Source organism: Salmo salar, chromosome ssa14, assembly GCF_905237065.1.
Source record: "Salmo salar chromosome ssa14, Ssal_v3.1, whole genome shotgun sequence".
NCBI classification, from domain to species: Eukaryota; Metazoa; Chordata; class Actinopteri; order Salmoniformes; family Salmonidae; genus Salmo; species Salmo salar.
The window spans coordinates 82116518-82131440 of NC_059455.1; the positions used below are offsets into that span (position 1 = coordinate 82116518).

At 46.2% G+C, this 14923-nt stretch overlaps 1 protein-coding gene across 3 annotated transcripts in view; it reads right to left on the reverse strand.

Annotated features, from left to right (window-relative positions):
* The window catches only part of LOC106570418 (protein tyrosine phosphatase type IVA 3), an 81827-nt gene that overhangs the window by 15262 nt on the left and 51642 nt on the right, over positions 1-14923 (reverse strand). For all 3 annotated transcript variants that reach the window (XM_014142720.2, XM_014142722.2, XM_014142721.2), the window contains 3 exons: positions 12250-12871; positions 11295-11387; positions 2978-3108 (listed from right to left, as the gene is read on the reverse strand). In XM_014142720.2, coding sequence (XP_013998195.1) covers positions 2978-3108; positions 11295-11387; positions 12250-12354 — 329 coding nt within the window. In that variant the 5' untranslated portion in view covers positions 12355-12871. The remainder of the gene's footprint in view (positions 1-2977; positions 3109-11294; positions 11388-12249; positions 12872-14923) is intronic.

Here is a 14923-nt window from a genome sequence, read left to right on the forward strand (position 1 = left end):
TCCTACCTGGACCCCTACATAGTATCCTGCTGGACACCTACAGAGTATCCTACTGGACCCCTACAGAGTATCCTACTGGACCCCTACAGAGTATCCTACCTGGTCCCCTACATAGTATCCTACCTGGCCCCCTACCTAGTATCCTACCTGGTCCCCTACAGAGTATCCTACCTGGTCCCCTACAGAGTATCCTACTTGGACCCCTACAGAGTATCCTACCTGGACCCCTACAGAGTATCCTACCTGGACCCCTACAGAGTATCCTACCTGGACCCCTACAGAGTATCCTACCTGGACCCCTACAGAGTATCCTACCTGGACCCCTACAGAGTATCCTACTTGGACCCCTACAGAGTATTCTACCTGGACCCCTACAGAGTATCCCACCTGGACCCCTACCGAGCATCCTACTGGTCCCCTAGAGAGCATCCTACTGGTCCCCTACAGAGTATCCTACTGGTCCTCTACAGAGTATCCTACTGGTCCCCTACAGAGTATCCTACTGGTCCCCTACAGAGTATCCTACTGGTCCCCTACAGAGTATACCACCTGGACCCCTACCGAGCATCCTGCTGGACCCCTACAGAGTATCCTACTGGTCCCCTACAGAGTATCCTACTGGACCCCTACAGAGTATCCTACTGGACCCTTACAGAGTATCCTCTGGACCCCTACAGAGTATCCTACCTGGACCCCTACAGAGTATCCTACCTGGACCCCTACAGAGTATCCTACTGGACCCCTACCGAGCATCCTCTAGAACCCTACAGAGTATCCTACCTGGACCCCTACAGAGTATCCTACTGGACCCCTACAGAGTATCCTACTGGACCCTTACAGAGTATCCTCTGGACCCCTACAGAGTATCCTACCTGGACCCCTACAGAGTATCCTACTGGACCCCTACCGAGCATCCTCTAGAACCCTACAGAGTATCCTACCTGGACCCCTACAGAGTATCCTCTGGACCCCTACAAAGTATCCTCTGGACCCCTACAGAGTATCCTACTGGTCCCTTACAGCGTATCCTACCTGGACCCCTACATAGTATCCTGCTGGACCCCTACAGAGTATCCTACTGGACCCCTACAGAGTATCCTACTGGACCCCTACAGAGTATCCTACCTGGTCCCCTACATAGTATCCTACCTGGACCCCTACATAGTATCCTACCTGGTCCCCTACAGAGTATCCTACCTGGTCCCCTACAGAGTATCCTACTTGGACCCCTACAGAGTATCCTACCTGGACCCCTACAGAGTATCCTACCTGGACCCCTACAGAGTATCCTACCTGGACCCCTACAGAGTATCCTACCTGGACCCCTACAGAGTATCCTACTTGGACCCCTACAGAGTATTCTACCTGGACCCCTACAGAGTATCCTACCTGGACCCCTACAGAGTATCCCACCTGGACCCCTACAGAGTATCCCACCTGGACCCCTACAGAGTATCCCACCTGGACCCCTACAGAGTATCCTACCTGGACCCCTACAGAGTATTCTACCTGGACCCCTACAGAGTATCCTACTGGACCCCTACAGAGTATCCTACTGGACCCCTACAGAGTATCATCTGGACCCCTACAGAGTATCCTACTGGTCCCCTACAGAGTATCCTACTGGTCCCCTACAGAGTATCCCAGCTGGACCCCTACCGAGCATCCTGCTGGACCCCTACAGAGTATCCTACTGGTCCCCTACAGAGTATCCTACTGGACCCCTACAGAGTATCCTACTGGACCCTTACAGAGTATCCTCTGGACCCCTACAGAGTATCCTACCTGGACCCCTACAGAGTATCCTACTGGACCCCTACCGAGCATCCTCTAGAACCCTACAGAGCATCCTACCTGGACCCCTACAGAGTATCCTCTGGACCCCTACAAAGTATCCTCTGGACCCCTACAGAGTATCCTACTGGTCCCCTACAGAGTATCCTACCTGGACCCCTACATAGTATCCTGCTGGACCCCTACAGAGTATCCTACTGGACCCCTACAGAGTATCCTACTGGACCCCTACAGAGTATCCTACCTGGTCCCCTACATAGTATCCTACCTGGACCCCTACATAGTATCCTACCTGGTCCCCTACAGAGTATCCTACCTGGTCCCCTACAGAGTATCCTACTTGGACCCCTACAGAGTATCCTACCTGGACCCCTACAGAGTATCCTACCTGGACCCCTACAGAGTATCCTACCTGGACCCCTACAGAGTATCCTACCTGGACCCCTACAGAGTATCCTACTTGGACCCCTACAGAGTATTCTACCTGGACCCCTACAGAGTATCCTACCTGGACCCCTACAGAGTATCCTACCTGGACCCCTACAGAGTATCCCACCTGGACCCCTACAGAGTATCCCACCTGGACTCCTACAGAGTATCCTACCTGGACCCCTACAGAGTATCCTACCTGGACCCCTACAGAGTATCCTACTGGACCCCTACAGAGTATCCTACTGGACCCCTACAGAGTATCATCTGGACCCCTACAGAGTATCCTACCTGGACCCCTACAGAGTATCCTACTGGACCCCTACAGAGTATCCTACTGGACCCCTACAGAGTATCATCTGGACCCCTACAGAGTATCCTACTGGACCCCTACAGAGTATTCTACCTGGACCCCTACAAAGTATCCTACTGGTCCCCTACAGAGTATCCTACTGGTCCCCTACAGAGTATCCTACTGGTCCCCTACAGAGTATCCTACTGGTCCCCTACAGAGTATCCTACTGGACCCCTACAGAGTATTCTACCTGGACCCCTACAAAGTATCCTACTGGTCCCCTACAGAGTATCCTCTGGACCCCTACAGAGTATCTGTAATTTGAATATGCATTTTTTTAATCCAAAGCGATTTACAGTCATGCGTGCATACATTTTTACGTATGGTCGTCCCGGGAATCAAACCCAATATCCTGGCGTTGCAAGCACCATGCTCTACCAACTGAGCTGGTCCCCTCACCTGCCCAGTCCAGCCACACAGTGCACAGCCACGCAGCAGCCCGGATCTTCCAGGAAACGAGACCTTAGCAGACTCAGCCAGTCCTCCACCACCTTAGAGGGAGGGGGCGCACCGTCATCAAACTGCCAGTCCTGGGGAGAGATGGAGAAATAGTGTTAGACTGAGACCTTAGGTTTCAACAACGCATGAGTGGCACAGAGGTCTAAGGCACTGCAGACCCTGGTTCCATTCCAGGCTGTATCACAGCTGGCCATGATTGGGAGTCCCATAGGGAGGCGCACAATTGGCCCAGCATCGTTAGGATTTGGCCGGGGTAGGCCATCATTGTAAGTAAGAATTTGTTCTTAACTAACTTGGCTAGTTAAATAAAAGGTTAAGTAAAAAAAAAAACATTTAAAATGATGTTCCTGGGAACTAGTATGGTTTGGAATCTTATGCATATTGTTTTGTAATGTTGTGTTGACTGTACTGTAAGTGTTCTTTGTTGTAATTTTCAAAGCTTCATATACGAATAAAGTCATTTGAAATTAAATGACCGATGACCACAGTGGTGGAAACATTGGTTTGTATGCCACTGCAATGCCAAGCACAGCACACCTATCAGTAAACAGAAGGAGCAGGCATCCTTTCATCTTTTGATTCAACACAGGGTAGGGCGACCTCATTTTGAGGTTGTGCAATTGAGCCATAGCCCTTCTATAGATATCTATATGTTAGAGACAGTTCACCCTATCAGCAGCCTCCAGTCTAAGACACACATGGTTCATGGTACAAATGTGATTTAGCACAGCAGCCTGGAGACACAGGGGTACAATACAGACGTAGATACAAAGCAGATAGAAACACACACAGACAAACAGACAGACATGACGCAGGAGTCAGGAGGGTAGTGACGAGATAGGTGAGTGCCAGTCAGTCAGTCAGTCAGTGATTAGAGGCTGACTCACAGCAGCCCAGTGATGAACCATGGATACTGATCAGCCATAGTGGTCTGGACCCAGGGCCTGTTGATCTCTGGCCACACAGTATCAGCCATAGTGGTCTGGACCCAGGGCCTGTTGATCTCTGGCCACACAGTATCAGCCATAGTGGTCTGGACCCAGAGCCTGTTGATCTTCAGCCACACAGTATCAGCCATAGTGGTCTGGACCCAGAGCCTGTTGATCTTCAGCCACACAGTATCAGCCATAGTGGTCTGGACCCAGGGCCTGTTGATCTCTAGCCACACAGTATCAGCCATAGTGGTCTGGACCCAGAACCTGTTGATCTCCAGCCACACAGTATCTCTAGGGAGGGAGGGACACACCTGGCTGTCTGGGGAGATTTTATAATGCACCACTGACTCATATATCATAACAATACTCCCACATAGCTACAACAAACACACATGCAGGGTAGTATTACATATACACACACACAGAGCCATGTAGAAGAACAAACAGGTATTAGAACAAAACAGTACACACACACACACACACACACACACACACACACACACACTTTGGTTTCAGCAGGTGTCTGTCGTTTACAGTAAACAGTGTGGAATTACCACAGTAACACCTTCTGAGAGAGAAGATAGCCTCATCACACCACTGGACTCAGGAAAGCCCACACACACATTCAGGCACACAGATGGATGGACGCAGGCACAGACGCAGGCACAAACACAGACACGGAATCAGCCACCACCACAACAGACCAGTTGTCATTTGGGGGTTAGACTATTTATTTGCCTGAGCTGTGTCTTACACTGTTTTCCTGGGGTATTAGCATAAGCTCCTGAAGGTTCAATATTTGCAGTGTAGTGCATGTTGTAAGCTACTGCATGATGTTGGCTGAGGTAATGTGGGCTATGTCAACAGGGCAGGAACCCCAGCAGCACTGGCCTACTTTGGGGATGAGGTATGGGCGCACAGATATACGCTTGCCTCGCACGCTCACACACCTTTCCATTCAACGTGACCTTGGAATGCTTTTTAGAATGTCAAGATGACCTGCAACAATTCCATGCCCTCAACACACACAATATACAACACTGTTCACTCATTAGCTATACCACTATGAGGCCCTAGCTTTGAAAGCCTGCGGCCAAAGCAACTCACTGCATCAGAGCGACAGTGGAGAGGAGACGCCGGATAAACAAATCACTACAGATTTCCAATCAATTCCTAGTTAACGGTGATATCCCCGTCCAGTTTACATGTCTTCAGCTGAAAAGCGCCACAAACATCCCCCATTTGACATGACAACAGTTATTCGACAGTTGAAGCAGCCATTAATAATAACCATCATCCTCCCAGGGCTATGTTAACAGAGTACAGCTCTATGCGTCTGTCTGGTCCTATAGCTTCAGGGTTGTTGATATTTTGAGTCACTGGACAGCAGGATTGGGGTCAATTCCAATTTAATTCCAGTAAATTCAATAAGTATACTGAAAGTCCAATTCCAATTATCCTAAACGATTTTCAATAAGGAAAATGTGGAATTGGGTTTACTTCTCTGAATTGACTGGAATTTAAATGGAATTGACCCCAAGCTGATGGCTTGATCGTGTACAAGCCTTTAAACTAGATCTCTCCAGAATTCCCCTATATCACTACGGAGACAGAGGAAGGGGAGGGGAGAGGTAGGCAACTCCCTCCCATGCACTCACTTCTGTTTTTCAAGACTCTGGAGAGCTAGTACCAATTGCCATGATCCTCAATGTTTTCCAGTGCTCTGGCAGAAAGCTAAGTACGGCCTTCACATAAATAGCAGTCCATGGTCTTGTGCTTACGTAACAGCATACCCTGTAAATCTCTCCTTTCATAACCACACTATTCACTGAGAGAAAGAGAGAGAGAAATATAGAGTGAAAGAGAGAGATTAAAGAGAGTGAAAGAGAGAAAATAGAAAAAGGAACAAATTTAATAGAGGAGGCCGCGCGGGGTAACCAGGCTCTGCAGCTGCCATGGCAACAAACGAACGTTGATGTACTGGTAATCAGAAACACGTGTCTTCAAGTTCAGTTACAGATACTGGTCTGAGTTATGTGCGTGTGTTTGTTTAGGAGTGACCCAGATGAGTCTTTGAAAGGGTTTTGGCTGCGTTCAGGTTGTTGGGTGTAAATCAGTATTGATGTGTGTTTGTTTACGAGCATATAAGGACCGGGCATGCTCTTCCAGGAACTGGCCCCCAACCCCATTGCCCTCCTCTGAACACAGAACCGTCTGTTTGATAACACTCTGCCTCCTCCATCCCTACACGGTCATGGCCTTAGTGGAAATAGTCAGTGGCGTCAAACAAACTCGACCAAAGAATGACGAAAATCATGAAATATGAAAGGAAATCGTACACATTATGGCGGCGCCGATGATTCAGCACTGCTAAATGGACAGCGTCTTTGCACAGATAGGTTGTTTAGCAACAAAACCGACGTGTGCAACTATGGAGTTGGTTTAGAATGTTGACAACATGTCAACTATATTTATTTTACATTATTATTTATTTAACATTTATTTAACTAGGCAAGTCAGTTAAGAACAAATTCTTATTTACAATGACGGACCTACCAAAAAGCCTCCTGCGGGGACAGGGGCTGGGATTAAAAATAAACAATGAAATAAATATAAATATAGGACAAAACACACATCACGACAAGAGCGACTACACTACATAAAGAGAGACCTAAGACATCAACATAGCAAGGCAGCAACACATGACAACAACATGGTAGCAACACAACATAACAACAACATGGTAGCAGCACAACATGGTAGCCACACAAAACATGGTACAAACATTATTGGGCACAGACAACAGTGTTTTCAATGAAAACAAATAGATTTGCACAATGAGCACTTGTTGTCTAACATATAGGGTTGCACATTTTGGGGAATATTCAGATGTGGAAACTTTGTGGGAATTAACAGGAATATAAGGGAATTAACAGAAATATGCAAATGAATATTAATACCATTTAAATGTAGATGTTTTTTCATTGGATATATTTACCATATCATATAGAGACAAAAATATAAACGTTTTACCTTATGATAAGTACACATAATTGCAAATGATTAAAATCCTTCAATAAAAAAATATATATAATAATTTAGTTACAAATTGAACTTTAATTAAATGAGTTGACTCTTCACATGGGATGATTTCACTGAACAACAAAAGGTAATATTGAATGATCCCCAATATCTCCCAAAAACGTTTTCAACATACAGTACATATGTAAAATGATAGTCTAGAAACTAAAGCTTTGGTTGTCTTCCTCTCAGGCTTCCATGTCGGCTCCCTGGACCTCCTCAATTTCCACCTCTTGAACATCAGACTCTGAGGCCTCATCTTCAATGTCACTTTCCAACCTTGTTGAGGAAGGCTCGTTGTCAGGCTCAAAAAGCCTCAAATTTTCCCTGATGGCCACCAATTTTTCAGCCTGTTGCGTGCTTTAGTGTGTGTGTTCCCAAACAAGGACCAGTTGCGTTCTGAGGCGGCTGATGTTGGTGGGATTTGGAGGATGATGGAGGCAACAGGGGAAAGAGCCTCAGATCCACAAAGTCCCTTCCACCAGGTGGTTGATGAGATATGTTGGCACAACTGCCATATTGCATCTCCATCCCAAAGCCCTTGCTTGGAAGTGTACTTCACCAGACTGCCAAGAACCTTGCCCTCATCCAGGCCAAGGTGTCGAGACACAGTAGTGATGACACCATAGGCCTTGTTGATCTCTGCACCAGACAGGATGCTCTTGCCAGCATACTTGGGGTCCAACATGTATGCTGCGGTGTATATGGGCTTCAGGCAGAAGTCTTCACCCTTTTTGATGTATTTCAGAACTGCAGTTTCCTCTGCTTGGAGCAACAGTGAAGTGGGCAGGGCAGTACGGATTTCTTCTCTTACATCTGAAAGCAGAATCTGAACATCAGACAGGATGGCATTGTCTCCCTCAATCCATGCAATGGCTACTGCTATAGGTTTCAGGAGTTTCAGGCTGCTTACCACTCTCTCCCAAAATACATCATCCAGGAGGATCCTGATGATGGGGCTGTCCATATCGGCAGACTGAGATATGGACATTTCTTGGAGAGACTCCTTCCCCTCCAGGAGACTGTCAAACATGATGACAACATTACCCCAACGGGTGTTGCTGGGCAGCTTCAATGTGGCGCTCTTATTCTTCTCACTTTGCTTGGTGAGGTAGATTGCTGCTATAACTCGATGACCCTTCACATACCTAACCATTTCCTTAGCTCTCTTGTAGAGTGTATCCATTGTTTTCAGTGCCATGATGTCCTTGAGGAGCAGATTCAATGCATGAGCAGCACAGCCAATATTTGCATTTGCCTATGATGACTTACCGTGTTCTCCACTACAGGTTGTCAATTTACCTTCTGTCCTCTCTTCAATCGAACTCTTTGTTCTCTCTTTAATTCGGGGTGATATCGGTCTTGTACGTTTTATTTCAATGATGTGAGGGTAGGACTCCTCCACTTTAGACCAAGCAGCCTTCATGTTCGCAGCATTGTCTGTCACCAGTGCAAATACCTTCTGTGGTCCAAGGTCATTGAGGACTGCTTTCAGCTCATCTGCAATGTAGAGACCAGTGTGTCTGGTGTACCTTGAGTCTGTGCTCTTGTAGAATACTGGTTGAGGGGTGGAGATGTAGTTAATTATTCCTTGCCCACGAACATTAGACCACCCATCAGAGATGATTGCAATACAGTCTGCTTTCTCTATGATTTGCTTGACCTTCACTTGAACTCTGTTGAACTCTGCATCCAGCAAATTAGTAGATAAAGCATGTCTGGTTGGAGGGGTGTATGCTGGGTGAAGAACATTCAGAAATCTCTTCCAATACACATTGCCTGTGAGCATCAAAGGTGAACCAGTTGTATACAAGCAAGACATTCATCAGCATTTCTCTGACTACGTTCCTCCATTGAGTCAACAAAAACTTCTGATTCCAGAAGGACCATGAGCTGTTGCTATCGATAAGGTGTCTGATTCATCATTTTAACCTCGAATAGAAGTAGAGGGACTTTTGTCAGAGGTTGCTTGTTGTGAGCACTGAGGGAACTTTATGCACTTGGCCAGATGATTCTGCATCTTTGTTGCATTCGTCACATATGATTTGGCACAGTATTTGCAAAATGTACACAGCTTTTCCTTCTACATTAGCTGCAGTGAAATGTCTTCACACATCATATAGTGCTCGTGGCATTTTCCTGTAAAGATTAGATTCTTTTTTTTTTAAACAACAAATACAATTCCATGTAAAGATAAAGAGTTAAGCAGTTAAACAATTAAACAAGATTAAAATGAAACATGTATGGAAACAGGTGAATTAACACTCCTCAGTTAGCAGGCTCAAGCAAGCTAAAACCCACATGGTAGCAAAAACTAACTAGCAGAAAATGTTAAGTCAGAAATGATTTAAACACACTTTGCTGTAGGCTACTATTTACTAGTTAACAAAAAATCATGTATGTCATAAAATATATTCATCCAACTCAGTATTGTAATCAAAACTTACCAGAAAGCATGTAGTCCTTGGCTCAGACAGTGAAGTAGCACGGGCACAATAGCATCTCATTAGTGTGCAAGATCTTGAGAATCAGCTGTACATATGATGGAAGAATGCACCGTGCATGCAGAGGGTTGCAATTCCATTGAATTGGTGATAGTTTCACCAAAATATGCCAGAAGATCTAGAATTGCCTTATCTGTATCCCACAAAAAAGGTTCACTGTTATAAACTAACTTTTTTGATGAATTTAGGCAAAATTCCCCAAATTCCCAGGCTTAACTTCCCATGGAAAATTTCTGGAGAAATTCTGGATATTTACCAGAAAGTTTCCGACCCTTTGCAACCCTACTAACATACATACGTTTCTGCCAAACTGGCATTGAGATGACATCAGTCAAAACACCTCAAAACAAGACATGGTATCAAGAACAAGATAAAACTAACAAACGAGCCACCTACGATTCCTCACATGGCAGTTTGTCATTGTTGCTAGCTATCTGGCCATCCAGAGTCACAACAACACACTGCCTTCTGACCCATTGAAGCGTTCACATCATTTTTGTGACGTTGTCAGCTAACCTGTCTATACTGGAGCGCTGTGGCATGGCACTGAATGGACAGCACCTCCGTATAGTAGCCAGCTATAAAATTATTCCATTTGTGTGCGGTTACACATTTTTGGGGTCACAGTTAGGTAGCCTACAATGTGTATATGAAAATCATAACTGGCACACAGATCTTTAGAAATGGTAAATTGGCACTCCACATGAAAAAAGGTTGCCGACCCCCTGCTATAGGCTATATGAAGCCATCCTTGTGGAACCGCTCTGACACGGTCTGTGTCCTGCGCTTCCCACCAACACTGTCTCATTGCGTTGCATTCAGAGATGAATACCAGCTAATTTCTGCATTTGCATGTCTGCATTATTCGCCAGGGAAGGGAAACATTCTGCGAATATTGAAGCAGTGTTGAGTTTAAATGCCAAAATCAAATTCAAAGCAATCGGCGCACTGCATAATGTAGCCTTTATTTAACTAGGCAAGTCAGTTAAGAACAGATTATTTACAACGACGGCCAGACCCGGACAACGCTGGGCCAATTGTGCGCCACCCTATGGGACTCCCAATCACGTCCGGATGTGATGCAGCCTGGATTCGAACCAGGGACTGCAGTGACAACTCTTGCACTGAGATGCAGTGCCTTAGACCGCTGTGCCACTCAGGAGCCCGAGTGGCACAGCGGTCTAGCTAAACAGCTGACCAGCAAAGAAAATGGCCCCGTCTCTGCTCCCTGCCTTCTAAAAGTGACAGAAAAGGTGCGCAGGCTGACATGGTCTTAAAGCCAGCCATTTAATATTATAAAGAGCGGTTTAATTTTAAAATCGGGATTGGAAATAATTCAGTCCCCCTCAAAAATGTGCCTACTTAAAATGTGGGGTTTTGAGCTAGGGTATGGCAACTACCATACCCTACCATAAAAGCAAAGAGAGTCACACACTCCATATGTGTAAACTCCCAGTCATTTATTGGGTAAAACACCTCACTGTGTCTTCTTCAGGGTAATGTCATGAATGCTTGAACCAGGTTATGTAGACAAATCGCGCAATCAGTGCAACCAATGACAATACCCTACCATACCCAACTGAAACCCCTGGAATCAGTACTGGAAGTCCTGTCCATGACCGAAACACTCCGCTCTACCCTGCTCTTCTCTTCACAGTGTGTGTGTGTGTGTGTGTGTGTGTGTGTGTGTCCACGTCACAATGAAGTGTGAGGGACGTGACACTAGTCTGTACTCACCACCACGGTGATGCCATCCTTCTCCAATGGAGCCTTATCATAGGTGACCTCACACACTCTCACTACCGTTGTGGCTCCGTACTTCTTAAGGTCCTACGGGGAGGAAGGAGGGAAGGAGTTCCATTGAAAAATAACACTGTGTGTGTGTGTGTGTGTGTGTGTGTGTGTGTGTGTGTGTGTGTGTGTGTGTGTGTGTGGTATGTGTGTGTATGTGTGTGTGTGTTTTGGGGGGCGGGGACATGTGTGCACAAATATATAGCCTATACACGTGCATGGACCCATGCTCATAGTAGTACAACAGGCTGATTTAGTTACGTTAAGGGTTCTGTCTGCCTGCGACGGTCCGTCCGCCTGCCTGCCTGCGACGGTCCGTCCGCCTGCCTGCCTGCGACGGTCCGTCCGCCTGCCTGCCTGCGACGGTCCGTCTGCCTGCCTGCCCGTTTGACTGTCTGCCCGTTTGACTGTCTGCCCGTTTGACTGTCTGCCCGTTTGACTGCCTGTCCGTGGCATTGTGGCACTCTTTAAGATAGAACCACATGTGGGCCACTTGCCCTGAGAAGGGCAGCCTTAGCTCTGCTATTGTCTAACCGCGCGGCACTGCCCGTGCCACGCGACTGACGTGGCAGCAGAACACATCGCCATGGAAACTGAGGCATTGTTGAAGTGCACCGTTTATCATCATCAGACCCTCTCTATAGTCTGTGCTTTTTTCTCAGTGTCATAGAAACACCTTTCTTAAGATTTCTCCAAGGCCCTGTGTCAAGAAGATGTGTTAGTGGAAACAAAGCCAAGGAGAGAGAATAATGACATGGAGAGAGGGAAAAAATAGGGAGTATGAGAGGGAAAGAGAAATGGGAGAAAAGAACTAGAGAGAAAGAGTGGGATGTATGGAGAGAGAATCATGAGGAAATAAATATTAGCAGGACTAAACGAGCGGGGATAGAGTGGTCCTCACCTCGATGAAGCTGCTGAGGGTGGAGTTGGTGGGGTTGTGCGTGATGAGCAGCCGCATGTTCTTGTAGCACACCTCGGCCGGCGCCGGACGGTTCATACGGGCCATGTTGACAACCCTTACCCAGCTGGGGGGGTGAACGCAACACGGACAGGGATGCAAGGGGACCACAAACTGGTCGTCCACGGTGGCCACGGTCGCTGGTGGGCTAAACTCCTGTCGCCTTTAACCCTGCAGACGTTCTCAGTCCTGTCCCTCCTTTAAGAAGATTCAAAAATGCAAGTCTGTCCTCAGGTTGGTCGATCCTTGGCAGGCTCACTGTGGTTGGTTTAGATGAGGTCTTGGGGCTTTCACTGAAGAGTAGTGGAATAGTTAGTCCAATCACCCCATTAGGGTTCCTGAGAGAGGGTCTTAGAGCGACAGACCTAGGGTGTGGAGAGTCCTGGGAGGCAGGGAGCCCTCGATGCGTTGGTACCCAGGGATCAGTGCAGGTTATTAGGCAGAGAAGGCAGAGCAGTGGGCATCCTCCCCTGGATCAGCCTATGCTCTGGGATGTTGAGCGTGGCAGTAGTCTCCAGTCCTCTGCAAGAACGCCATCAAAAGCACAGCGACCAAGGGTGTAAAACTGTGTGGAGCCAAAGGGGAGGAAAGGGGGGGAGGCAAAGAAAGACAGAAGAGAGAGTTAACCGCAAGCAAGATAAATCTGAAAAACAAACACAAAACACTGGCTGCATCCTCGGGAAGGGCTGACTTGAGAACAGACTACACAAGGATATTTCCCTCTCTTTCTCCCTCTCGTCTCTCCCCCTCTCGTCTCTCCCCTCCCACATGACTGGCACTATGTAAACAGGGTCGGCTCCAAGCATAAGCAACATCAGCGGTTGATTAGGCCGGGGGCCCCTGAACCCAAAAATAATGGAGATAAAATATATTTTAATAATAATAATTAATTCATTAATAAATAGATAGATAGGAGAGAGCGATAGAGATAGATGGATAGCTGGATATATACAGCCTGGAGGTGTGTTGGGTCATTGTCCTGTTGAAAAACAAATGATAGTCCCACTAAGCGCAAACCAGATAGGATGGCGTATCACTGCAGAATGCTGTGGTAGCCATGCTGGTTAAGTGTGCCTTGAATTCAAAATAAATCACACACAGTGTCACCAGCACAGCACCATCACACCTCCTCCATGCTTCATGGTGGGAACCACACGTGTGGAGATCATCCGTTCACCTACTCTGCTTCTCACAAAGCCACGGCGGTTAGAACTAAAAATCTAAAATTTGGACTCATCATACCAAAGGATAGATTTCCACTGGTCTAACGTCCATTACTTGTGTTTCTTGGCCCAAACAAGTCTCTTCTTATTATTGATGTCTTTAGCAGTGGTTTCTTTGCAGCAATTTGACCATGAAGGCCTGACTCACGCAGTCTCCTCTGAACAGTTGATGTTGTGATATGTCTGTTACTTGAACTCTGTGAAGCATTTATTTGTGCTGCAATTTCTGAGGCTGGTAACTCTAATGAACTTATCCTCTGCAGCAAAGGTAAAACTCTGGGTCTTCCTTTCCTATTGCGGTCCTCATGAGAGCCAGTTTCATCATAGTGCTTGAAGGTTTTTGCGACTGCACTTGAAGAAACTTTCAAAGTTCTTGAAGTTCTTTACTATTATTCTATAATGTATAAAATAGTAAAAATATAGAAAAACCATGGAATGAGTAGGTGTGTCAACTTTTGACTGGTATATATACAGTACACACACACACACACACACACACACACACACACACACACACACACACACAAAAATATAAACGCAACATGTAAAGTGTTGGTCCCATGTTTCATGAGCTGAAATAACATTTTTTGTACACACACACACACACACACACACACACACACACACACACACACGGTAATTATTCAGACCCCTTGACTTTTTCCACATTTTGTTACGCTACATCCTTATTCGAAAATGTATTTTTTTTATTTTTTATTACCCTCATCAATTTACACACCCTATAATGACAAAGCAAAAACAGGTTTTTGGAATTTTGGTTAAATTTATAAAAAATATATATTTTTAATGAAATATCACATTTACGTAAATATCCGACACTTTACTCAGGTGCTATGACGAAGCTGTCTCTCATGAGGACCACCACAGGAAAGTTCATTCGAGTTACCTGCCTCAGAAATTACTGCCCAAATAAATGCTAACTTAACAGACACATCTCAACATCAACTTTTCAGAGGAGACTGCGTGAATCAGGCCTTCTTTTTTTTTTTTTTTACAAAAACGGAAATATCACATTTATGTAAGTATTCAGACCCCTTACTTAGTACTTTGTTGAAGCACCTTTGGCAGCGATTACAGCCTTCAGTCTTCTTGGGTATGACGCTAGAAGCTTGGCACACCTGTATTTAGAGAGTTCCTTCCATTCTCCTCTGCAGATCCTCTCAAGCTCTGTCAAGTTGATGGGGAGCATCACTGCACAGCTATTTTCAGGTCTCTTCAGAGATGTTTGATCGGGTTCAAATCCGGGCTCTGGCTGGGCTACTCAAGGACATTCAGAGACTTGTCCCTTAGGCATTCCCGCGTTGTCTTGGCTGTGCGCTTAGGGTCGTTGTCCTGTTGGAAGGAGAACCTTCGCCCCAGTCTGAGGTCCTGAG